Below are 22931 nucleotides of genomic sequence, written 5' to 3' on the forward strand. Positions count from 1 at the left end.
CAGTCTTTCTTTCCTGTTCTTGCCATACTCTTCACTGTGAATTTATGCTGTTTCACTTCCATTTTATTTATATTTTGTTTTAGACACTACCCTTTCCTTCCTTTCAAGCTAGAATGATCTCAACCAATATTTATTTATCCTTTTTTTCACATATGTAACTTTAGTACAGTTAGAACACACTTGGTTTTCTTCCTCCAAGCTCTACTATGGTTCAAACCTAGAGTCTAACAAATGCTGAACGGTGGGTCTCCTGCTTGGGGTTCTGAAGTCTTGTGAATGCATGTGGTGAAGAATTCTCATCAGGACCGCTCTCAGGAGGCAGTTTAACTTTACTTAGGGTGATCCAAGGCTTAATAAATTTTGGGAGACTGAGGGTAGGAACATCCAGGATGGGCAGAGGTCATTGGTTGGGGGCTTAGGGTGTCTAGAATACATCCTTAGCATGGGAAAGCATTTCAGGAATCTCAGGTACTGGCTGAACAGGTTTTGTCAGGAGAAAGGAAATTGAGGCTACTTGACATTGCTCAGGTAGAGGCTTCTGAGTGGGCTTAGAATTCCCCAGGCGAAGTCAGGAGAAGCTCCTCTAAAGAAGGGCGTCTCCCATATTGCTTTGAGCCCAGAGGCTTCCAGTCCTGGTGGATGATTAGCAGAGTTTCCCCACACTGAACAAGCACTTCCTCTCCCTCCCTCCCTCTCCCCTTTTCCCTTTCTCTCCTCCTCTCCCTCCTCCTCTCTTAACAGTTCTCTTTTACACTGTAAGCTACTCCATAGCCTGGAGCCTGACACCAGTTTTGCTGTTTGCCCACAGGTTTGCGAGTCAGCAATTGGAACCTCTCATTTCTCTCTGTCGGTCTCACCTGGGGCCCTCACATGGCTCCTGACAGTTGGCAGCTTAAATAGAGCAGGGTGGCCTGCTGTGACCTTATTCACCTTTGTCTGGTTGCCATCTAGGCCAAGAGTGTTTTGGAGAAGCTCAGCGTCATCCAGCCATTGTGTGCTTCTAAGACAGCAAGGCATCTTGGGACTAACCTTGGAGGTCACACACCACTCTGTCTTTGGACTCGAGCTTTAGGGAGCTGGGAAGAATTTGCAGTTAAGTTTGCCGTGCTCACCATTGCTGATGGTTTTGATGGTTAAAGTTAGTTTTGATGTCTCAATTATCCCTCTTATAATGTGTGACCAAATGTATTGATTGCAAGCCAGTGTAGTTTTACCCTTTGTTCATATTTTATTCTCTTAGAAAATACCTCTCACCTCTTGGTATCTTTCATGCCCACTCAGAAACCTCTCTACCTTGTGATCTTAACAGGCCCTCGCTGATGTTATCTGCGGACTGTTGGAGTCTCGTATTTATAATCCTTGTTCTTTTTGGTGTCTCCATTCTTAAAGATCTGAGAAAGTAGATCCAAGGGCATTCTGACAGCACCTTTCTTCTTGACAGTGTGAAGATCTTCTCTTTAAAGGTTTAAAACCCGACAAATAAGATATCTGCGTCACTCTTTAAGGATAATTGCTGAGAAAACTCCCCGCCTTCCCTTGTTAACCAGCTTAGCGACCTGCACTTACGGCTTTTTTCTTTGATATTTCCCTCTGATCATGATTCATACAGTCCTTGCATTTCCCTTTCTTCCTCTATCCTTGTTATGTCTAAATGGGAGAGCCCTTTTCTGTTGTGAGGTCTGTGATACTTGGCCTGTAATATGCCCACTTATATAACTGAAATTCCTCTTATATATTAATTTATCTTTAGAACCTCTGGCTTTGTGCTCCATAGCATTAGTCCTGATCCTTTGACTGCTCACTGACTGATTCTTGGCTTACAGAGTGTAAGCCAAGTGCAGTTGTGTATGTTTCTTTACTCATTCCTTCCACAATTCTTAATTTCGGAACGTGGACATTATTCCTTCATTTCAATTTATCCATCTCTACTTAGATTTAATAAAAATTAACTATTTTCTCATAATGAAATTCCAGCGGTTACATCTGAAGGATTTATGTGGTCTCTCTAGAAAGCACTATTACATAAACACTGGGTTTTTAGTCATTAAAAAAGATTTAAACTTTGAATTTGAGCATAAGCTTTCTAATTTAAAAAGTGCACATTTACCTCACAAGCATGATGTGCCCTCCAAACCAACAAGCATCTTAGTTCAAAGCATGATCTAGGTGTTTGTCACACACACCCGTAATACCAGCACCCGTAATACCAGCACCCCAGAGCAGAGAAGCAGGAGGTTTGCTTCATGTGATTCTAGTCAAGATCACACCCTGAGACCTTGTCTCAAAGTCAGAGAACTACTAAAATGAAAGTCATACCTCAGCCCAAGGAAAAAGATGGAGTGATCCTTTACAAAAGGGTTGTTCACTGAACGTGGAGACCCATGTCTTTCAGCTGCATACACTAGACACGGATTAGAGGTCCATCCTACTCGTCACTGAGGTCCTGCTCTGCCTCCTGGGACCTTCTGCTGGCCACGCTTAGCTTTGCAGTCTGTGATCGGGTCAGCTTTTCCTGGCTTCCGGGAACTCCCCGGTTTGCCCACCTTGAGGTGGCTTGTGCTCTAGCCAGTGCCTGTGTCCTGAGTGAGGTGGGAGTGGGAAGCAGATAGCACAGATGTGTCCGGTTGGGCCTGTCTCCCTACCTCAAAGCCCAGTAAGCATGGAACCCCTGGCTGGAGCTAAGGAGCTGTGGATGTCAAGTCACCTGTGGGAGCTGCAAGCTCCCTGTCTATTCCATAGTAAACTGTGCTGGGTAGGTGGCTCCAGAGTTTGACGAAGTATCCTGCTGACACAAGATAGAGTCACCTGGGTGGAACCTCTGCTAAGAAGATGCCTCAGTCAGATTCCCAGTATGCAAGTCCGCATCTTTTTGATTAATGATTAATGATTAATGTAATAGGTCCCAGCCCACTGTGGGTAGCGCCACCCCTACTCAGTTGTGGGTGGCATAAGAAAGCTAAGTCACAGGGAGCAAGCCAATGAGCAGCATTTCCCTATGGTCTCTGCTTCAGTTCCTTCCCTAGTTCCTGCCCTGACTTCCCTTCATGCTGGGCTACAAGCGTAAGCTAAAATAAACCCTTTGCTCCCTGAAGTCGCTTTTGGTCATTGTTTTATCACAATAATAGAAAGCAGGACAATACACCAGCTAATCTTTGTCCCCACCCTCAGCCAGGGAGCTGGGCCCAAGTCCTGCCCTGCTTTTTGCTAGTGTCCTTTCAACTGTTCTGTTACTCGTGCTGTGACGTTGGATGCTCCTGCTCTTTTGAACAGTCTAGTTTTCATTGTCCTGCCTGTTCTCCTTCACCATCTCTGTGGAGGCGGCTTCTCATCTGCCACCTTACCCACAAGTTTCTGTCTGTCTTTGGTTGCAGAGTCCCAGTCTTCCCATCTATTAGTTATAGGCCGCCATGCTAATCTGTCTTCTGTCTTTAGTGCAATTCCAATTTCTTTCTCATCCTTCCAGAAGCAGCTGTTCACCACTATTCAGTTTTCCTGTTAAGGAATAAGTTCACCTTGGGGCTATCATTTAATCCCATGCTAGTGATGACCCAGTTCTCCAGTTACCTGTACCTCGTAATCTCTGTGTATGTCTTGCTTTCGCTCCAGCATTCCTAACCTGGCTTGGAAACTTGATTGCACAGTGGAGTCATGCAGAAACCGGTGAAGTCATCTAAATTTGCTTGTTTCTTTACCTCCTTTAAATTCAGCTTGGCTTCATATCTGAGCATGCAGGATATTAAACTTGAAATTCGATCACTTAACTCAGAAGGACTCACCGGGTCGGTTCTAGTGCTTGCCTCGCACTGTTGGGAGGGCGTTAGCTCTGTGTTACCGTGTTAATGGTGTGGGACAGAGCAGTCTAAGTTGCAAATCCACACAGTTAAAGTTGTCACTATGTCTTCTTTGCCTAGAAACCTTCAAAGAGAATCTTCAGAATCCAAACTTTTCATTTCTGCTTCTAAGATACGTTGTAAATTGTGTTCCTTTCTAATCTGGGTTCTTACTTTCCTTGGCAGCCCTGTTGCAGATCAATGGCATTTTATTTACTATTCCCAAGTTCCCTCGCCTCCGCCTCTCCCTTAACAGAGTATTTCTGCCCTTCACCTTCACCACGATGCCATTCTCTCCTCCATTTCCCTTCGTTACTTTCTAACTTAGAAATAAGTGCTTCAAATTTTAAAGAATATTTTGTTGCTAGAAGCTACATAATAGAATAAGGTACTAGTTATTCATGTGTGGTGTGTATTATGTAAGTGAATGAGTGAATGAATGATTGCATGCGTCTAGAAGATTCTTCAAAGTTTACTTTCTCATTGATGAACATGAGGCCCTTGAGGCTGGGTGTCTCGTTCCGCCAAGTCTTGTGCAGAAAGCCTGGAGGAGACCTGGAGGGCTGGTCCCATGTCTAGGCTAGAAGCCCTAGGAAGCCAGTGGCTCTAGTGTCAGCAAAGGGATGCAGCAGCAAAGGGTGGGCTGGCCAGCAGAGTGCAGAAAGCAGGCAGAAGGCAAGTTCTCGTCCTTATCTGGGACTGGACTGCCACTGGAAGGTGGTGTACAGACCCCATTGAGTTGTCAAGCAAGGTCATCACGTGCTGAACAATGACGGACCTGCCTTTTTAAACGTCAAGTTGACCATTAGTGATTTTTCCCCCCAAATCCCTCTTACATCTTCTGTTCTCTGCATCCTTGCTAAAGGCCATATGTCATGCAGATAATTACAGTAGATTGAACAGTTTCCCAAGGGCAAAAGCAATTGCCTACAAAATTGAGAGAAAACAGTCCAGAGATAAATCGAAAACAGAAAGCTTGTCAGTCAAGTAAATCTCTTCATGGACCTGGCAATCCTCGGTTACAGGAGTGACCACAGCAGTGTTCTCTGAGATGAATTGCTCGGTCAGTAGTAGCATGTGCAAACATTTTTAGTAGTTAATAAAGTCAAACACAGAAACTCACCTCCTAATGGACATGCTTACAGTCTGCCATTTTCCAGTGTAGTAGTCACTCTCTGCAAGCTGGATCCATAACGCCAGCAGTGTTAAATATGTCCTCTGGCTTTAATTGTTTTATTTATTCACTTATTCCAATGCATACAGCTGTTTTGCCCACATGCCCATCTGTCTGTGTACCACATGTGTGCTCAGGGTCCACAGGGGTCAGAAGAAGCTTATCACTTGATTTCAGATGGTGGTGAACTGCTGTGTGGTGCTGGGGATTGAACCTGGATCCACCAGAAGAGTAGCCAGTGTTAACATCGCTCCAGCCCCGGCTTTCTAATGTTTTATTTAATTTACCAAAGATGAGTTTTTGTTGTAAACTCTATGGACACATTTGTTTCATTCATATCTTTGGGTCCTTGTAGCATGTCGCCTAGTGGTTAGCACACAGAAAGTGGTGAAATATTCCCCAATGTCACTGATCTCAAGAATTCCATCCGCAGTGATAATTGTAATATATGCCATAGTTATATTTAGCTAGTTTTGATAAATAATTCAGTTCTATTCTGTTTTCCAATAACGTTTCATTGTATATTTTAAGAAAATTGACCATTTAGTATAAGAATGGGTATTTTATTTCTATAGTGTATAGATTTTTAAAGTCAGAAATGCCCATTTAATGTATAAAAGTGAGGAAGATAATTTTTTGAAGATGTATGTGTTATTATGTACACACTGTTCTGCCTACATATATGCCTGCAGGCCAGAAGAGGGCATCAGATCTCATTACAGATGGTTGTGAGCCACCATGTGGTTGTTGGGAATTGAACTCAGGACCTCTGGAAGAGCAGTCAGTGCTCTAAACCTCTGAGCCATGTCTCTAGCCCCCCAAAATAATGAAAGTAGAAGTTACATGGCATAGGCCATACGCACTTTAAATTATCTCCACATCCTTGGAAGCTTGCAGTTTTACAAGTAATGAAAATGGATTCTCTCCAGATTTGATATTAAGTAAAAAAAATGAGCCATTTTGACAAGTCACCATTTTACCTATGATGATGTCAGTATGTCAATTCTGAGTTCTTATCAAGTGATCTGTATCTGGGACTCAAGTTAGAAGAGAATCACAAGCGCTGGGGGATGGCCACGCCTCAGTGACTGGCAGGGTAAGGAATGCATTTCCACTTGGAACCCTGGAGCAGAGGCTGTGGAGCCCCTTGGCACCCACACACGCAGCCATTCTGTAAGGAGGGCAGGTTGTAGAGACAAGGTTGGCCGCCAGCCCTCTAGAAACCCTGAAGCACAGTCAGGAAAGAAAGATTTCATCAGGAACTTGGTTGCGTACTTAGAGCTGGAGGTCTGGGCTCTTCTTTGAGTCTTTCTTTCCCCTGCCCAGCATCTTGCCCCTTTTCCACTGCTCCTGGCCGGCAGCCACCCACGTGCACTTTCTGCTTTATCCACAGCTCAGACAGTTCCTGCCTGTGTGTGAGTGCCGTGTGTGAGTGCCGTGTGTGAGTGCCGTGTGTGAGTACTGTGTGTGAGTGCTGTGTGTGAGTGCTGTGTGTGTGCTGTGTGTGAGTGCTGTGTGTGAGTGCCGTGTGTGAGTGCCGTGTGTGAGTGCCGTGTGTGAGTGCCGTGTGTGAGTGCCGTGTGTGTGTGAGTGCGTGTGTGAGTGCCTGTGGTGCTGTGTGTGAGTGCCGTGTGGAGTGCTGTGTGTGAGTGCTGTGTGTGAGCGCTGTGTGAGAGCTGTGTGTGTGAGTGCTGTGTGTGAGTGCCGTGTGTGAGTGCTGTGTGTGAGTGCTGTGTGTGAGTGCCGTGTGTGAGTGCCGTGTGCGAGTGCTGTGTGTGAGAGCTGTCTGTGAGTGCTGTTAGAAACCACCTTCTCTTCTTTAGCATGCTTTTATGTTCTCTGGCTGTCATGAGGCACACTGTGCATGGCTCATGAGGTGCTCACCTCTGTCTGAAGCTGGTATTTTCTCTACACCAGGTTTTGTTTTTTGTTAGTTTGAAACTGAATTTGCTAAATAAATCATTTTACTTGACACATGGGTTAATGCACAAAGCACTACAGACCAGTTAGAACCCGATAGGATACAGTGTTATTATATAATAAACCTCAAACATAATAAGAATATAATAAGAATAAGAATACTAACTTGTTATAACTTAATTTATTGTTAGTAACAATTGTTAGTATAGCATAAATAGTTGGTTATTGCCCATGTCTCTGAGTACACACCCTGAATTTAGCTTTTCTAGAATAGGACCAGGAAGACTCATAGGCCTTGGTTTAGGAGTGCTGCAGGGAGGCCTTGGGATTTTGTGTGGTGACTATTCGTGCTTTTTTTTTTTTCCTTTTTTAAAGACCGAGATTGGCTGTATAGTGCAGACCACCATTATAGTCACAGTCCTTCTATCTCGGGGACTGCAGTTCTCTTCCTTCTCAAACTTGGATTTTAAAGAAAACATTGCAATGTTGTTCTCTATTACATCGGTGATATCTGTTGCTACTTTTTCACAAGGAAGGAAGAGAATTCTTTTCTAAGTATATATTAATTCTGCCAATATTTGAAGTTGTTGTGGAGGGAATATACTTTAACAATTTGTTTAGTTTCATTTGAAACAGGGTTTTCATGTAGCCTGAGAGCTGAGCTCAGGCTGTAATTAAGGATGGCTGCACTCTTGATCTCCCTGCCCGCACTCCTGAGTGCTGAGAGATGTCATTTTAGACATGAGTGGTCATACATTGCTCCAAATTTGGGTTTTGTTAACAGCAAAGAGGTTCTACAAATAAAGTTCTCTGAAAAAGCTATGTCTTATTTAAAGATGCCAAAAATCAGTTAAGGAAATTGTTGTACATTGTCCTCTGTATCTGAGGTTTCCAACTCTAACTGCATTTGAGAGTTCTACAGAGGATTTCAGTGCACATCTGGACAATGGTCTTCATTTACACTCTGAGGTCAGGGCTTGATTAGTGATCCCTGCTTCCTGTATACACACACACACACACACACACACACACACACACACACACACACACACACACATGATTGATTAGTGACCCCTGCCTCCTGTACACACACACACACACACACACGGTTGATTAGTGACCCCTGCCTCCTGTACACACACACACACACACACACACACACCATTTGAAAATACACACTCAGGAGTGAATTAAGATTCGTGCCCTACAGTGTGAAAGTTTTACTTCCACGTCAGGCACGCAATGACCGACAGTTCGCCTTTTTTGAGTGCTGTTTTAGTGGAGTGTGGCTTCAACTTTGGGCCTTTAGCTGGATGCTGTAGCTCTGTGAAGCCTGGCTGCTAGCCCGTGGGATATGCTTAGGGTCTCTAGAGTGTGTTCTAGAGTAACCTCAGGTGAGCCATTTTGATTCGAAGAGCTGTACCTTGTCCACCCACTAACACCTAGCTTATGCCTTCTGCCTGACCTCAAGTCTCTAAGTGTTGTGCCCATAACGCTTCCCTCCGTCTTTACTGTCAGGAAAATGTTAAACTGTCTGTTGAGCAAATAGTCTCATTTCTCAGGCTAACACAGCTTCTCAGCATTGTCTCAGGAGGCCAGAGATTTTGTACCTCTCCAGTCGGGGAGGGAGCGTGCAGGCAGCTTCAATCAGTTGGAAACCGTCCCCAAAATGTCCCTTTAAAAGAGAAAATAGTTTTCAATTAAAAGACATCCCTGTGTGTTGTATTTAAAACTGTGCTTTCTTGTAGACAACCTAAATGCCAGGCTTGCATATTCTGCTAGCTTCGAATTTTGTGTTCTGTGTGTTTTTCTGACTTTGTTTGTGTTTTGTAGGTAGCTGACTGCTCCTGGGATGAAACCGTAAAGATCTACAACCCTGTCTGTCTCGCAGTTCCCGGTTAAGCCATGCTGCTGTGGTCAGAACAGACACTGACTGATGGGCTACTTAGCATCAAACCGTTAACTACTGAAAGGATAGAGCTAGGCCTTTATATGTACTGAGATTTCAGAATTCTCAGACTTGCATCGAGATCAGTTTTGAGGCGTCTGATAAAGATATTGTATCATATTGTAATCCTGGTACATAAGCCATGTTTTCTGGGATCCTAAAGAGTAATTGTTATGATATATCTTGTAATGACTATTAAAATGTTATCTCTGTACTGTAACATGACATAAAATATGGGAGGTTAGTAGATTACACGGGCGGTAATATATTTTATATTTTATTATTAATATATCATTTTGGATGTAAAATATAATCATCCTGCTGATAAAAATCAAAATAAACTACATTTCTTGATCATAGATCATTTATGAGATTGCCTTTTAAATGTACCGAATGTATGAATATACTTTTCTATTCGGTGTTGATACAGCTGATGTTCATACATGAACGCTAACGTAGACTTAAGTTACTGGGAAGTTATCTACTGAGCGTCACATGTGCCGGCCATGCATACTCAGGGGCACGCTCTCAGGAGTGCTGGGCTGTAAGCTGTACAATGAATGCTGTGAGTTAAGATGATCTTGAATGCCTTATATCCATATCCTCTTAGGTACTGGACCCAGGACTTCTCTCTCTTCCTACTTCTCCATTACCAATACTTGTAGCTAGGCGTGGTTTCACACATCTCTAATCCCAGGCCTTGGGAGGCAGAGGCAAGCGGATTGCAAGTCTTGGGCCAGTCTGGGCTACCAAACAAGACCTTGTCCAGCCCCTACCCAACATTAATTAATTAATTATTTTTTAAAATGCCTGTTGAACATAAAGCTTTTGGTCCTACTAAGGCTTCTAGTTATAGCCCTTTAAGGTGGCTTTAAATTATATTTTTTAAACATTTAATGAAAAAATCATGAATATCGACTGGAAAAGATTAAAGTAGAAAAATTAGTAAAACAAAACTTTGTGTAGCACTTAGTTGTATGTCAAATATGCTTTATATAAATGACAAATTCTAATTCGTAAGCTCTTGAGAATGTTAATTTTGTTACTAATTTTTAGTGTGGATGTATGTGTGTGTGGATGCTACACGAGTGTGGCTCTGAGAGGACTGCTTTCAAGGGTAGGTTCTTAACCTTTCACCTTTCACGGATGGAAGCCAGATTTTGGGCTGGGTGGCAGTCACCTTTACTCTCCGAGCCAGCTCATGAGCCCTTAAATTAGAGGATGGACAGTGTTGTTGTAAAAATATAAAAAATAAAAATGTGTTATGGTCTTTTACCTCTCTAGGTCTGCACTGCAGTGCCCCAAGATATCTGCTAGATATCTGGGCGGAAACACATCCCAACTCCTCGGCGGCCCAGTGTCTCCAGCCGCCGCACACTTTCCTACACTCAAACCCTCACATAAAAGAACACACAGCAGAATAATCTTAGATCCAATTGATAAAATATAATTGCCCACTTAAACATACAAAACCCGGTCCCATCCATCCCTTAGGAACATGGATAACAACCTGTAAATACACAGAGCGAGATCTTTACGTCAGCCTCCATTGTCCTGCCGTGGCTTCTCTTCCTCTCCTCCTCTCTTCGTTCCAGTCTCCTCCCCTTCCTTCAAACTTCTCTCCCACCCATCCTTCCTTCTCCTCCATGACAGGCCTCCTTCTATCCTGTACCTGCCCCTCACCTGTATTTTACAAATTCAATGGGGAGAAGGTTCTGGTAAAGTCACCTGAGTCCTGAGTACTTGACTGGGCAGCTGTCCTTGGAACAGTAAAATGAACAAAAATACAGATAACTCCAGGGCAAACCACAACAGGACAGACCTCCCGTGCTCCTGGATTGGTAGAACTAATATTGTCAAGATGACCATCCTACCAAAAACAGTGTACAGACTGAATGCAGTCCTATTCGAAAAATCCCATGACATTCTTCACAGAAATAGAAATAAGTCCTTAGAGTTCATAGGGGAGCACGAAAGACCCTGACAAGCGAAGGCAGTCCCTGGGCAAAAAGAGTGGCACTAAGGGGATTACCATACCAGATTCTAAGTGATATCACAGAGCCATAGCATAAAAACAGCCAACTAGTACAAAAACATGTACATGGAGGTCCACAGACCAAAACATGAATGGACAAACTACAGCCGCCTGTATTTAACAAATACTCCAAAAGTACACACTGCAGGAAAGACAGCATCTTTAACAAATGGTGCTAGGAAGAGTGGATATCCAAACTTTTGAAAAAAATATACTTGTAACAATCAGAACAAAAATGAATCCAAGTACATATGTCCTACATGTTTATGTCTTATTCCAGAAAACACAGATAAAGACAGAGACCCAAAACAAAACAGCATAAATTTAGAAGCTGAGTTTGAGACAGACAGGAGCCGGAATGCCTATCACAGAGTTCTGCAACGTGGCCGCTGTCTGGACCAAAGGTTTGCTGCTAAGATTTCCAGATCCATAAATAGAAAACACAGTCAGTTCTGCAGCTCTGTGTCCATGGTCTGAGGACCCAGACTGTCTCATCAGCAGTCTTGGCATGCAGAACCCTCAAAGCGTGCTTGTTAAATGAGTGATTCGGGGAGGGACACTTGTTTTCTTGGATCCTGGATCATCAGGGAAGCTCAACTCTTCCAGTTGTGACTGGAGCTGCGTACCGCGTTTCCTCGTCCTTTTCCTCCACGTGAACTAATAGCATCTCGACGAGGTGTGTCTCAAAAAAGAAACGGTCCATGGTGGGTCCTCTGTATCAGGCAGAACCTGTAAAAGACTAATATTTACAACGAATGTAATTCTTTTCCCCTTTTGAATACAACAGGTTATTGTAACAAAGTAATAGACCTTAGGATGTAAAAAACTACCATCTTCCCCTCTTGTCTAAACTACTGCGTAGTGATACATTCTGGGAGATGAACAGCCATCTTCTTTAGCTGTGTATTCACTGAGGAGCCCATCAGGCTACAGCAGGTGGTTCCAAACTCATGGTAAGACTGGCTAAACTCAGTGGGTCTCAAGAACGAGGCGTGAATATAGGAAGGAGTGTGGTAGGGAGGTGGGGTAATGGGTGGGAGGAACATTGGAGGAGTTTGTAGTAATCAGAATGTACGTTATTCACATAGGAAATTATCATATGACAAAAGCTTTTTAATGATTTTGCCAAGTGTGGTAGGGTGTGCCTATTAGCACTTGAAAGGCTGCAGCAAGAGGAACAGCCTGGGCTACAGTGAGTTTGAGGCACACTGGACTACAAAGTGAGAATCCGTTTCAAAAGATAAAACCCAAGAACAACAACAATAAAAAAAACCCTAGCATCTCCCTTAGTCCGTTTCCCCTGTCCTCAGGGATGTGAGAGATGTTTAGACTCTGACTTCCTGACATGAAGGGGTGTTACCAAGTTGGTTTTGGAGGCACTTTTGGAAGACGAGAAGGACCCCAGCTGGAATCTGCTCGAAAAGCAAAGGGGCGTGTGTTTGGAACTCTTGGTAGCTCATGAACTCAGAAGCTTCTGGATGAGAAGTCCTTCCTGGGGACCATCAGCGCAGGTCTCCTGACCACCTGATGATAGTGTCTGTCCTTTCTGCCCTGCAGGCTACCTGTCACCCTGCTGTGACAGGACAGAGGGATTGGGTCGATGACCTGTCTTGCATCAGGATAGTGTGTAGCATGTCCACATATGCAGGTTTGTTGTTATTGTTTTATTTTTGGCTGTTTGTTCATTTCTTTGTTGTTTTTGTTTGTTTGAGCTCTGGCTGTCCTGGAACTATGTAGACCAGGCTGGTCTCCAACTCAAAGAGATCCACCTGCCTCTGCATTGCCAGTGCTGGTATTAAAGGCCCGCACTACCACATCCAGCTAGCATGCAGTCCTTTGTAATCTTCGTTACTTACTTTCTCAGTGCCACTCTGCTTTCTAAACAAGGAAGCCATGGTGTCAGGAGTCACAATGCACAGCAAGTAATAAGCAGAATTGAAGTCTGGCATAGCTAACACAAGACCTTTGCCCCTGACACACTGTGGGTCTCCCTTTTTGGTCACCAGGCCCATGAGGGTAGAGAGAGCGGGGTTTGGACAGCTGTGGATATGACGCTAGGACTTCTAGAGAGACAGCTTCATTGAGATGGCTCTATTTTATTATTTCAGGGTTTTAGGGGTACGGCAGGAGGGGTGGATTGGTCATAACACAGTACCTAATTATCATACAGTGGGAAGGCTGAGTGGGACTTCTGTGTATGCAGGAAGCTCTGTGTGGGGTCATCCTCCAGATGAGGCCAGGCACCGGTGCTTAGAGACACTCTCCAGACAGATAAGGTCAGTAGAGAAGGGGAAGCCCTGCTGAGAAAGGGGCTCCTCCATTTTGCACTGAGCCTAGGGAGGTACCCAGACACGCGGACTGACTGCAGGGTCTTCCAACGCCACGTGACAATTTTACTAATAGGATGAGTTGGTTTGCTAGGAAAATCGAGATGCGAGCTCTGATGACTGGATTCTGACACATTCTGAGAGAACTGACAAAAGGCCCAGAAGGGAAGAAGCTGCATCTGAGCCTGGGCGACCCTGCGAAGCCCGTTTTCTCTCCTGTGGGCAGAGCCAACATGGCTTCTGTCTTACAACTTCTCCAAACGTCTTAGCAGCGTCTGGCTCTACCACAGATGACTCCTTAGTGATTTTCTACTTAACGTGTCTCTTCTTAGGTGTGCCAGTCTACTTATTGTTTTTAACTTCTGTGCATATGAACTGAATGCTGCTAGCCTCCTGCTTTCACCCATTGCGTCTCCCTCTCGTAAGCCCGTGAACCCATTTTCTTTCAGCTCAAATCATCTTGCTCACTAAACCAGCAGCCTCCTCCAGTGTGAGCGAGGCAGAGTCAAGTGAAACAGCAGCTTAGCCAACGCATAGCCCTCCTCCCAACGTACACCGCACAGGTCACTCAAGTGTCCCCCTCCACCAAAGCAACACTGCCCTAGTTGCTCTGAGAAATTGCCACCGGTCTCTCAGTAGCTGCTTGATGTCTACTTCTGTGCCTTCAGAGCCACCCTCTTGTGTGCTGCTGCTGCCACAGCCAAAACATAGCTGGAGTTTGCCAATTTCGTTATAAGAACCTTTCTCGGCTTGTAGAGGTGCATAGGGACAGCCCCCTTTCCTAACCAGACAGCTCGGTCCTAGTCCCTGTCTGTTGCAAGGTTTCTCCAACAACACTAGAATATTTACAGAAACCCAGAATCATGCAAGTTTTCTGTCTTCGCTCAAGCTAGCCTCTGTGTACCTTAGGCGTTCTGCCTCTGGCTTGGCATGTTCTTACTCACCATTTCAAGTTATGTGAGATGACTGAAAAAGAGATTGACAGCGAACTCTAAAATCGCAATCATACAGCAGAGCTAATGGGAGAGGGAATAAAGAAAGGATAGACTTTCAAGGATGCATCAACCCCTGTTGGCTGACAGCCAAAATCTATTATTATATATGTGTGTGAATGCACGTTCGTGTGTATGCAGGTGCACATGTATGTGCAGTGTATGTGCAGGCCAGAGGACAGCCTTCACCTTGGTATTTTCAGGAGTCTGTCAGTGGTCTGGAACTCTGTGATAAGGCTGGTAAGGCCTGGACCTCATGCACCTGGGTGAGTCTCCCCCCTCCCCAGTGCCGCGATGACAACTGTATACCACCACATCTAACTATATTTACATGGGTTCTGGGGGCCAAACTCAGGTCTACATGGTTGTGAGGCAAGCATTTCACTGACTGAGCTATTACCCAAGCCCCGGTACCCAGAATTTATACAGAACTCTTTAAAAATCAATAGACAGGCCGGGGTGATCCTCTTTCTCTTCCAGACAACGTACGTTTGGCTCCTGGCAACACTTTGAGACACCTGCCCATAACTCCAGTCCTACGGGATCCACCCCCTTTTTCTGACTTCTTCAAGCAACCAGATGGCATGGACACACATTGCAGCAAAACACACGATTACACATAAATGAAAACAATGAATCTTTTTAAAAAACATTACTAAGCAACAGAACACAAAAGTAGACAGGATACCAATGGCGAGTTCACAGAAGTAGGAAAGCAAATGTTCGATATGCTGACGACAAGGAAATCCTAATTAAACTGAGGTCGCTTCCCCTGTTCTCTGCATATTGCTTTGGCAAGCACTTACAGTACCGACAGAATCCAACGCTGGCTAATTTGAGAGCGTGGTTACACTTTGTCTTGGTAAGTGATCTGGCAGCACGTCCACATGGTCATCTCCTCCATAACCCAGCAGTTACGCTCGCTCCCAGGATTCTCAGAAGCCTAAGGGCTGGGATATAGCTCAGTGGTTAAACACTTGCTCGGTGTGTGAGACCCTGAGTTCAGTCACCAGCACAGGAAAGAGGGAGAGGAGGAAGAGGAGGAGAATAAGAAGGGGGAGGAGGAGACAAGATGTAAAGATCACATTTCTGCAGCCATCAATTGTGAAGTGAGAATATGGATCCCACGTGAAATGTTGGATATGGTGGGCCATGCTTATAATCCTACCTCTGGACAGGCAGAGAAAGGGGGCTTAATTGGCATGTCATCCGGGTCTAATTAATCTTTAAGCTCCAGGTGCCAGAGAGAGAGAGAGAGAGAGAGAGAGAGAGAGAGAGAGAGAGAGAGAGAGAGAGAATCCTATATCAGGAACTGCAGTAGGGGCTGAGGTTAAGAGCATTGGTTCTCAGCATCCACTTCCGGAGCTCACGACTTGCTAAAACCCCATCTTCAGCAGATCCCACACCCTCTTCTGGACTCCGTGGGCCGGTGTGCACACCCACCAACACACATGTACACGCACATATTAAAATGATTAAAGAGTAACCAACAATGTAGCTGCTTACAACATAAGCTCTCTCGTATTCAGACATGGGAAAATCCGTTGCTGTTAGGGTAACGTGGTGAAGAGCCACGTGTGTTGTCTTGCCGTCTTGCAGTTCCAGTTAGGGATCAGAAATGACTTGACTGGTTTGTTCAGCCTTAGGTTTTCTCATGACATTTGGGTAAGCTGTCATGGGGTTGTCAGTAGGTCTCTTTTACCATGTGGACTCCCCATAGACCATGTGAACTGTCCACATAGGAGGGACTGGATGGACCTTCCCAGAAGGGGTAAAGATTGAAGCTTCCAGAGGGGCGTACCTGTTTCTGCAATGTTGTGTTGGACACTAAGACTAATGTCAGTCCAGTGAAGATGTCACCAAGGATGTGAATAAGGAAAAAGGACCCCACCGGGAATGTAACTACCTTGAAAGCTGATTACCACCAAGTGCTTTAAAAAAAAAAACAAACAAACAAGTTTCATATGCATCCAAATGATCTGCCAATTCCACTTTTTAAGAGGGGTTTGTGTATGAATACGTGGGTAAGAGACTGAGGGCAGGCAGCTGTGAGCGATGGAAGCTGGCGAACGCTGAGGACAGCCCTTGCTTGTTATTTACAGCTTGTTTTCTTCATATGTTCTACAACGAATGGGCATGTGCCACATTTACAACTAAAAATTATAAAGTACATTTATCTAGGACCATACTTCTTTCTCCAGAAAGCCATCTCTGCTCCCTGTCAGGCTGATGCAATTGCCTTCCTGGGTGCTCTGTCTCTTGCTGCAAGACTTCCTGGTGCTCCTTCACCCCCATGTGTGCTCCCCAGGGGCCAGCGGAGTGCTCATCCTTGAATCCTCCCCCTAACGGGCTACCCAGCATAAAATACTTGCTCAATGCATTTGTTGAATGAATGAGCTAGCCATTGATTTTATGTCACTAATATTTATTGAGTGGCTCTAAAGATAAAGAGCGGGTGTCTAGACCTTTGGTAACTTGATTCCAATTGGTCAGATGGCTTTGTGATCCATGTTCTGGTTCTACTGATCTTACTACATATACTATGGTATTTGTCTTTCGCTTGGTTTTCTTCAGGAATTTACCTGGTGACAACTTTCGTTAGAGATGGGTTAATTTGTTAGGTCCTAATATATATATATATATATATATATATATATATATATATATATAACACAACAGAGAAAATTTGCTGTTTCATACCTAGCAGGTTAGAAATATTAAGTAGTCTTGCCTAAATGAGAAGGATAAGGTGGCTGAGTCAGCCCCCAATCTTCTACTTAATATGAGTATCAAAAATGGAAGTAATTATAATTGCTGGCAGAAATGAATCATTCCAAAACTAGGACTGTAAGACTCTTCTTTAAAACATTCGCTTATCATAGGATGACTTGCAGCGGTGGCCCTGTAATTGGAGTAGCCAGGAGAAGCAAGACTCCCCTATCAGAAATCTTAATTAAAAAAATAAAAAGTCCACATTCAGTCTTGATCTCTGTGTGTTTTGAACATGCCCTTAAGCCATACATGTAATTTGTACGACTACTTCAGCCTTTCCTAAACCCTTGTAAACTAGAGTCTCTCACATAGCTAATAGTGTGTGACCACAGCTAACCAAAGCGCTCCCAGGGGAACCAAAGCCCAAGAGCTACTGGGGGAATGGGACACTTTCAGCACAATGCAGCTAGGGCTTATTCCTACAAAGTCACCCATACTCACCTGAGTGCACACCTGTCAGGGACAGGGCAGGTGCTGTACCAGGCGCTGGACACCAGCCTAAGCCTGAGGACTGGCTCAGATGTGCTCTCTCATTAAAGCACTCACAATACAATAGCTGGCCCACATGACAAGCTGCAGTGAATCTGGGATCCCTGCTCTAATTTTTTCCTCCTGCTGAGCTAATAGTCCTTTTCTACATCTGTACTCTACGGTTGGGTTCAGCATAAAGTGCAAAACCATGGTAGATTTCGAGGAAATGTACCCATGTGTCCAGGCAAGGAGATGTGGTGTTAAAATCTTGAGACCCAGTGGCTGAAGGGGACTTGACTCAGAGACCCCCAGACCCACAACTTCTCAGTGGAAGCTTGGCCATCCCTATAAATAAACTCAAATCGCTACGAAAACGACTGTAGTTGGCGACAAAGAAGCCAAGCTAGTGGTTCTGCTCTGCTGAGTTTTCTGAGGGTCAGAACATAAGTTCTCACTCTCTGCAAGTGAATTCAGATCAAAGCCTCAATGGGTTGGATGGGGAGGCAGTCACGAAAGGAAAAGTAGATTTCCTTTTCTTTTAGTCAAAGGGAGGAACACATGCTCACATTTCACAGTGCTGCGGGGCACAGGAGCGCTCTCTGGCAAGGGAAAGGGGTACCCACACAATCCTACTCCCCAAAGCTGCCAGGTGACTGACTAGCAGGCTGAAACCGGGTCTCTGGAATTCAAAAACCGTTACTGGGAACATCTGGACGGGGTGAAGTGTCTATGGTTCATCCTTGCCGCGCACACCTGCTTTCTCCCTTTGGTCTTTTCAGCAGCCCATCTATCTCTACCTGACCTCTGGGGAATCCTTCCCCTCCAAGCTCCTTTACTACTAATGCTGTCACTCCCCCACCCCCACCCCCACCACCCTCGCTTAGTTTCTGCTTTTGCCTATTTTATCCCATTGCCTAAATTAAGTGTGTCCCTCCAATTCCCACGACCCGCTGCCCAGCCGCCACCCTCCATGAAGAAGCTCCTGCAGGGTCAAGCAGGATTCCAGGACCTTTTTCTGGGAGGGGCGCAGGATCCAAGCTCCCTGCCTGGCACCAGAAAAAAAAAAAAAAAAAAGGCCAACTTCGGGTCTCCAAAGCACTCGCCAGCGGCTGGTTCTTTTAAGGCGCTGGGATCTAATGTCAGGGGACCCGTCTCCCTCCAGCACCGACGTGTCTCGTTTCCCGTGCAGCGCTGGGAGAGACCGTGGGTGGAAAATCCGCTGCAACTCGCGGGCCACCGGGCTGGGGGCGCCGTCACTTGTTGCGACCAATGAACGGTGCTCAGTGCTGGAGCGCTGCTGTTTCTAATGCGGTCTTCAGCTGTGCAGGGGATCCCCCAGCACGCACCCCACTGCTCTGCCACTGTGGGAGGGGAAGAGGTACCGCGCCCCGAGAGCCGACACGGGTGGGCGCTGGATGCCCGAGGGGCGCAGGCTCCTCCCGCCCCGCGGCAGCCGCCTCCGCAGGTCTGGCCGCCAGCCCGCACTCCGCAGAGCGTCCTTCCGACCCGGGAACCGCACGGGACACAGCTCCTCGGGGTTCCTCACCTACTCGCAAGTCGCGGCCGCTAGGATTCCCGCCACGCCTCTCGGACCCGTCCCCCACCCTTGCCACTTTTCGGAGTCCCCCGCCCCCGCCTCCCGGCAGCTGCGGGGCAGTCGCACGCGGAGCCGCCGAGCCGGGAGGACGCCCGGCTGGAGCTGCGGTGCGCAGCCGAGCCCGCACTCCCTGCCCTTCGCTTCGCCCAGCCGCCCGGCCCGCGCCCCCGCCGCCCTCGCTCGGCGCCTCTCCGCTGCTCTCCCGTGAGTCCCGAGCTCCACCACGGCGGGGTGCGGCGGGGCCGGCGCGATGCGGCAGCTGTGCCGGGGCCGCGTGCTGGGCATCTCGGTGGCCATCGCGCACGGGGTCTTCTCCGGCTCCCTCAACATCCTGCTCAAGTTCCTCATCAGCCGCTACCAGTTCTCCTTCCTGACCCTGGTGCAGTGCCTGACCAGCTCCACCGCGGCGCTGAGCCTGGAGCTGCTGCGGCGTCTGGGGCTCATCGCGGTGCCCCCCTTCGGCCTGAGCCTGGCTCGCTCCTTCGCGGGGGTCGCCGTGCTCTCCACGCTGCAGTCCAGCCTCACTCTCTGGTCGCTGCGCGGCCTCAGCCTGCCCATGTACGTAGTCTTCAAGCGCTGCCTGCCCCTTGTCACCATGCTCATCGGCGTGCTGGTGCTCAAGAACGGCGCGCCCTCGCCGGGGGTGCTGGCGGCCGTGCTCATCACCACCTGCGGCGCCGCCCTGGCAGGTGAGCGGGACCCGCGCCAACCCCCGGTCCGCCCACCCCACCCGGCGCAGACCGCGGGGACCACCCGGTGCAACGCCCTCACTGCCAGATGGGGAGACTGAGGCAGCGAGGCGGAGAGCTTTGAGTGGTTCCTTGGGCTCCCAAAAGGGACTTTACTTCTGAGAGCCAGCGCAGCCTTCCTCGGCCTTCCAGCCTCCTCCATCAGCCCTCCCCTCAGGTGTCCCGGCTTCCGCCCCCCGCCCCCCTTTCTCCGCGTGGCTCCCCCACCCGGGTCTCTCCTGTTCAGCCCCTTCCTCAGGAGGGATGGAGAGTCCAGCGCACAGGACTGGAGTCCAGCCCCGCATTGAGCCGGAAGGAAGGGGGCCGGGAACTTCCTCGGATCACGCGGGCTAGGGGAGCTGGAGAGATGGGACCCGGGCGCTAGGGAGAAGGGACCGACCCGGGACGCAGGAGCGGGAGGACCCGGCGGAATCCAGCTGCGGGTAGCGGGGAAACTCTCTTTCCGGGGCCGTGCCACTAGCTGGGGTTCCCTGTCCCTTCCGGTGCCCACGGGGCGGGAACCACCCGCCCAGGTGGCCTCCGTGCAGGCTTCAGGGACGCCAGGGCGCCTACCCCAAGAGCATCCGAGCTCCCCCGGCCTTCGTTCTGGCTACAGGAAGACGGGGGTACATTGGCTGGCCTTGACGGTCGCATTTTGACAGTGCAATGGAGGCAATGAAGGTTTCTGTTGGGCACTGGGAAAATTCATGGGCTGGATGGGTGAATGCTGTGGGATGGATGCTAAGGGGGGGTTTCCAAGGCTTCCCAAAGTGGATACCCAACCCTGTGTCTTCTCTTTTTCTTTCCCGCGCATGGCTCTGCCGTCCTGGTGCGCTCAGGAGCTGGCGACCTGACAGGCGACCCCATTGGGTACGTAACGGGCGTGCTGGCGGTACTGGTGCACGCAGCCTACCTGGTGCTGATCCAGAAGGCGAGCGCAGACACGGAGCACGGGCCTCTCACCGCACAATATGTCATCGCTGTCTCCGCCACTCCTCTGCTGGTCATCTGCTCCTTCGCCAGCACCGACTCCATCCACGCCTGGACCTTTCCAGGCTGGAAGGACCCGGCTATGGTTTCCATATTCGTGGCCTGTATCCTGATCGGCTGTGCCATGAACTTCACCACATTACACTGTACCTACATCAACTCTGCGGTGACCACCAGCTTCGTGGGCGTGGTGAAGAGCATCGCCACTATCACGGTGGGCATGGTGGCATTCAGCGACGTGGAGCCCACCTCTCTGTTCATTGCCGGCGTTGTGGTGAACACCTTGGGCTCCATCATTTACTGTGTGGCCAAATTCCTGGAGACCAGAAGGCAAAGCAACTATGAAGACCTGGAGTCGCAGGCGGAGGGAGAGGAACCACAGCCGAGTGGGGACCAGTTGCCTTTCGTTCTGGAGGAGCTCCCTGCCGAGGGCGGAAATAGTGAACCGGAGAGTGCGGAGGGGGCAGGTGACCCCGTAGAGCAAGGTGGGCAAGAGTCAAGGGGCAGCCCCAGAGGGGTCTCGCTGGTGGCTAGGAGTTCGAGAGCAGAAGGGCATTCTGAGGAAGGGAGTAGGAGGTCCTTAAAGGACACTTACTTGGAAGTGTGGAGGCTCGTTAGGGGGACTAAGTATATGAAGAAGGATTATTTGATAGAAAATGAAGCATTACCCAGTCCTTGAAGAAGACATGCGTGTATGTACGTACAAATGTACATATGGTTGTTTTCCATGGCAGAAATAACGTTTAAGGGAGGCCTTCCGGTTTTATTCTGAGGAGTGGGAGGAAGAGACGCAAAAGCTGAAGGGGACTGACAGAGACCAGTTAGCACCTGTTTATTATTTATTAATTACCTAGTGGGACCTTGCCTGAGGGGCCACAGAAGGAGGAGATCTGTGCAGGTGCTTAGCAAAATCAAAGGTGATCTCGGCTTCAGACTCCTGGACGTTCATGTTTGTGTCTTTATATTCCAAATATCTGCATGTTCCAAGAGTCCTTCAGTCACCCCTTCCAAAGATGGCTTGCAGCAATCAATTCGTGAGTTCAAAGGTCACATTCAGGGGCACATTTCTGACGACAGAACTAGTTTTTTATGGCCTGTCAGGCAAAGCGTGTATTGTTGAAATGACGTTTATAAGTACACTGAATTGTTTACTCTCCGGGTCATCTGCAATACTGTGTTTACTCGAAATTTTCTTCCTTCGTTCTTTTTTTTAAATGGCTATTCTATTATATATTGATAGGAAATGATGAGGCTATATTTGAAGACATTATGAAGTCTAAAGTCTGTTCTTTGTAATTATATATCGTAAAGGCTGTTTGGGTTCCTCGCTTTATAATATTTATTATTGAACGCTATAACCTCCTAAGAACCCATTTTTCCCGTGTAAGACTCTCTCGAGCAAATGCATCGACTGGAATATGTTCAGTGTTGACTGCAGACCAGCCAGAGGGAGACAGGCCACCCTGGTCTGCACTGCACACCCCCAACTCTGTTACAAAAAGAGCAACTGCTATATTCGCACCGCGATATTTTTCTATCTTATATTTGTCAAAAATAAAGTGTGAGTCTATCTGTGGAGCAGGGGAGCGTTCAAGTGTGTTTCAGTCACGCTGTGTTCCGTTGGGCGATTGGGAGCTGCTTTCCACGTATGGAGTAACAGTGGCTTGGGACCAACCCATTGGGAGTTTTCTTTGCTTTTCTTTCCAGGGATGACTTTGAACTTCTGACCTTCCTGCTTTTCCCTTCGTAGTATTGAGATTACCAGCATGTAAACCCAGTTTAATGTGACTGAACCCAGGGCTTCTTGAATGCTAGGCAAACACCCTACCCACTGAGCTACACTCCCTGCTGCCGCTGAGAACTTTCTAAATTACCTATGGCAGTTGAATTTAAAATAATAAAGCAAACAAACAGCGACAAAGAATTTCCAGGTGAAGAAAAGTGTAAAGAGATACAGTATCACCTCGTACTGAAGAATGAAAGCCACCCACACCACATGACTGTACAGATAGAAATGGAGATAGAATAAGCGGCCACAAAAGGGTACAGAGAGAGGTCCCCTGACATGGGGCAGCTCTTGTTAGCCAGCATCATCCTGAGCCGGCTGAGAGAGTGGCATTTTCCTTTTTTCTGTCACTTACAAACAT

General features: G+C 47.2%; 2 protein-coding genes across 2 annotated transcripts in view; both read left to right on the forward strand.

The window, feature by feature from the left end:
• The window catches only part of Pex7 (peroxisomal biogenesis factor 7), a 58507-nt gene extending 49212 nt beyond the window's left edge, over positions 1-9295 (forward strand). The window contains exon 10 of the mRNA XM_032894936.1: positions 8758-9295. Within this exon, the coding sequence (XP_032750827.1) occupies positions 8758-8826 (69 nt within the window). The 3' untranslated portion in view covers positions 8827-9295. The remainder of the gene's footprint in view (positions 1-8757) is intronic.
• A 9560-nt stretch (positions 9296-18855) lies between these two features.
• On the forward strand, positions 18856-22378 carry Slc35d3 (solute carrier family 35 member D3). Its single transcript, XM_032894937.1, has 2 exons — positions 18856-19755; positions 20634-22378. Exons 1-2 carry the CDS (start codon positions 19317-19319, stop codon positions 21461-21463), a joined length of 1269 nt encoding a protein of 422 aa, XP_032750828.1. The 5' UTR covers positions 18856-19316; the 3' UTR covers positions 21464-22378.
• Positions 22379-22931: the final 553 nt, after the last annotated feature.

The sequence above is a fragment of the Rattus rattus genome, chromosome 2, assembly GCF_011064425.1.
Source record: "Rattus rattus isolate New Zealand chromosome 2, Rrattus_CSIRO_v1, whole genome shotgun sequence".
Classification (NCBI taxonomy): domain Eukaryota; kingdom Metazoa; phylum Chordata; class Mammalia; order Rodentia; family Muridae; genus Rattus; species Rattus rattus.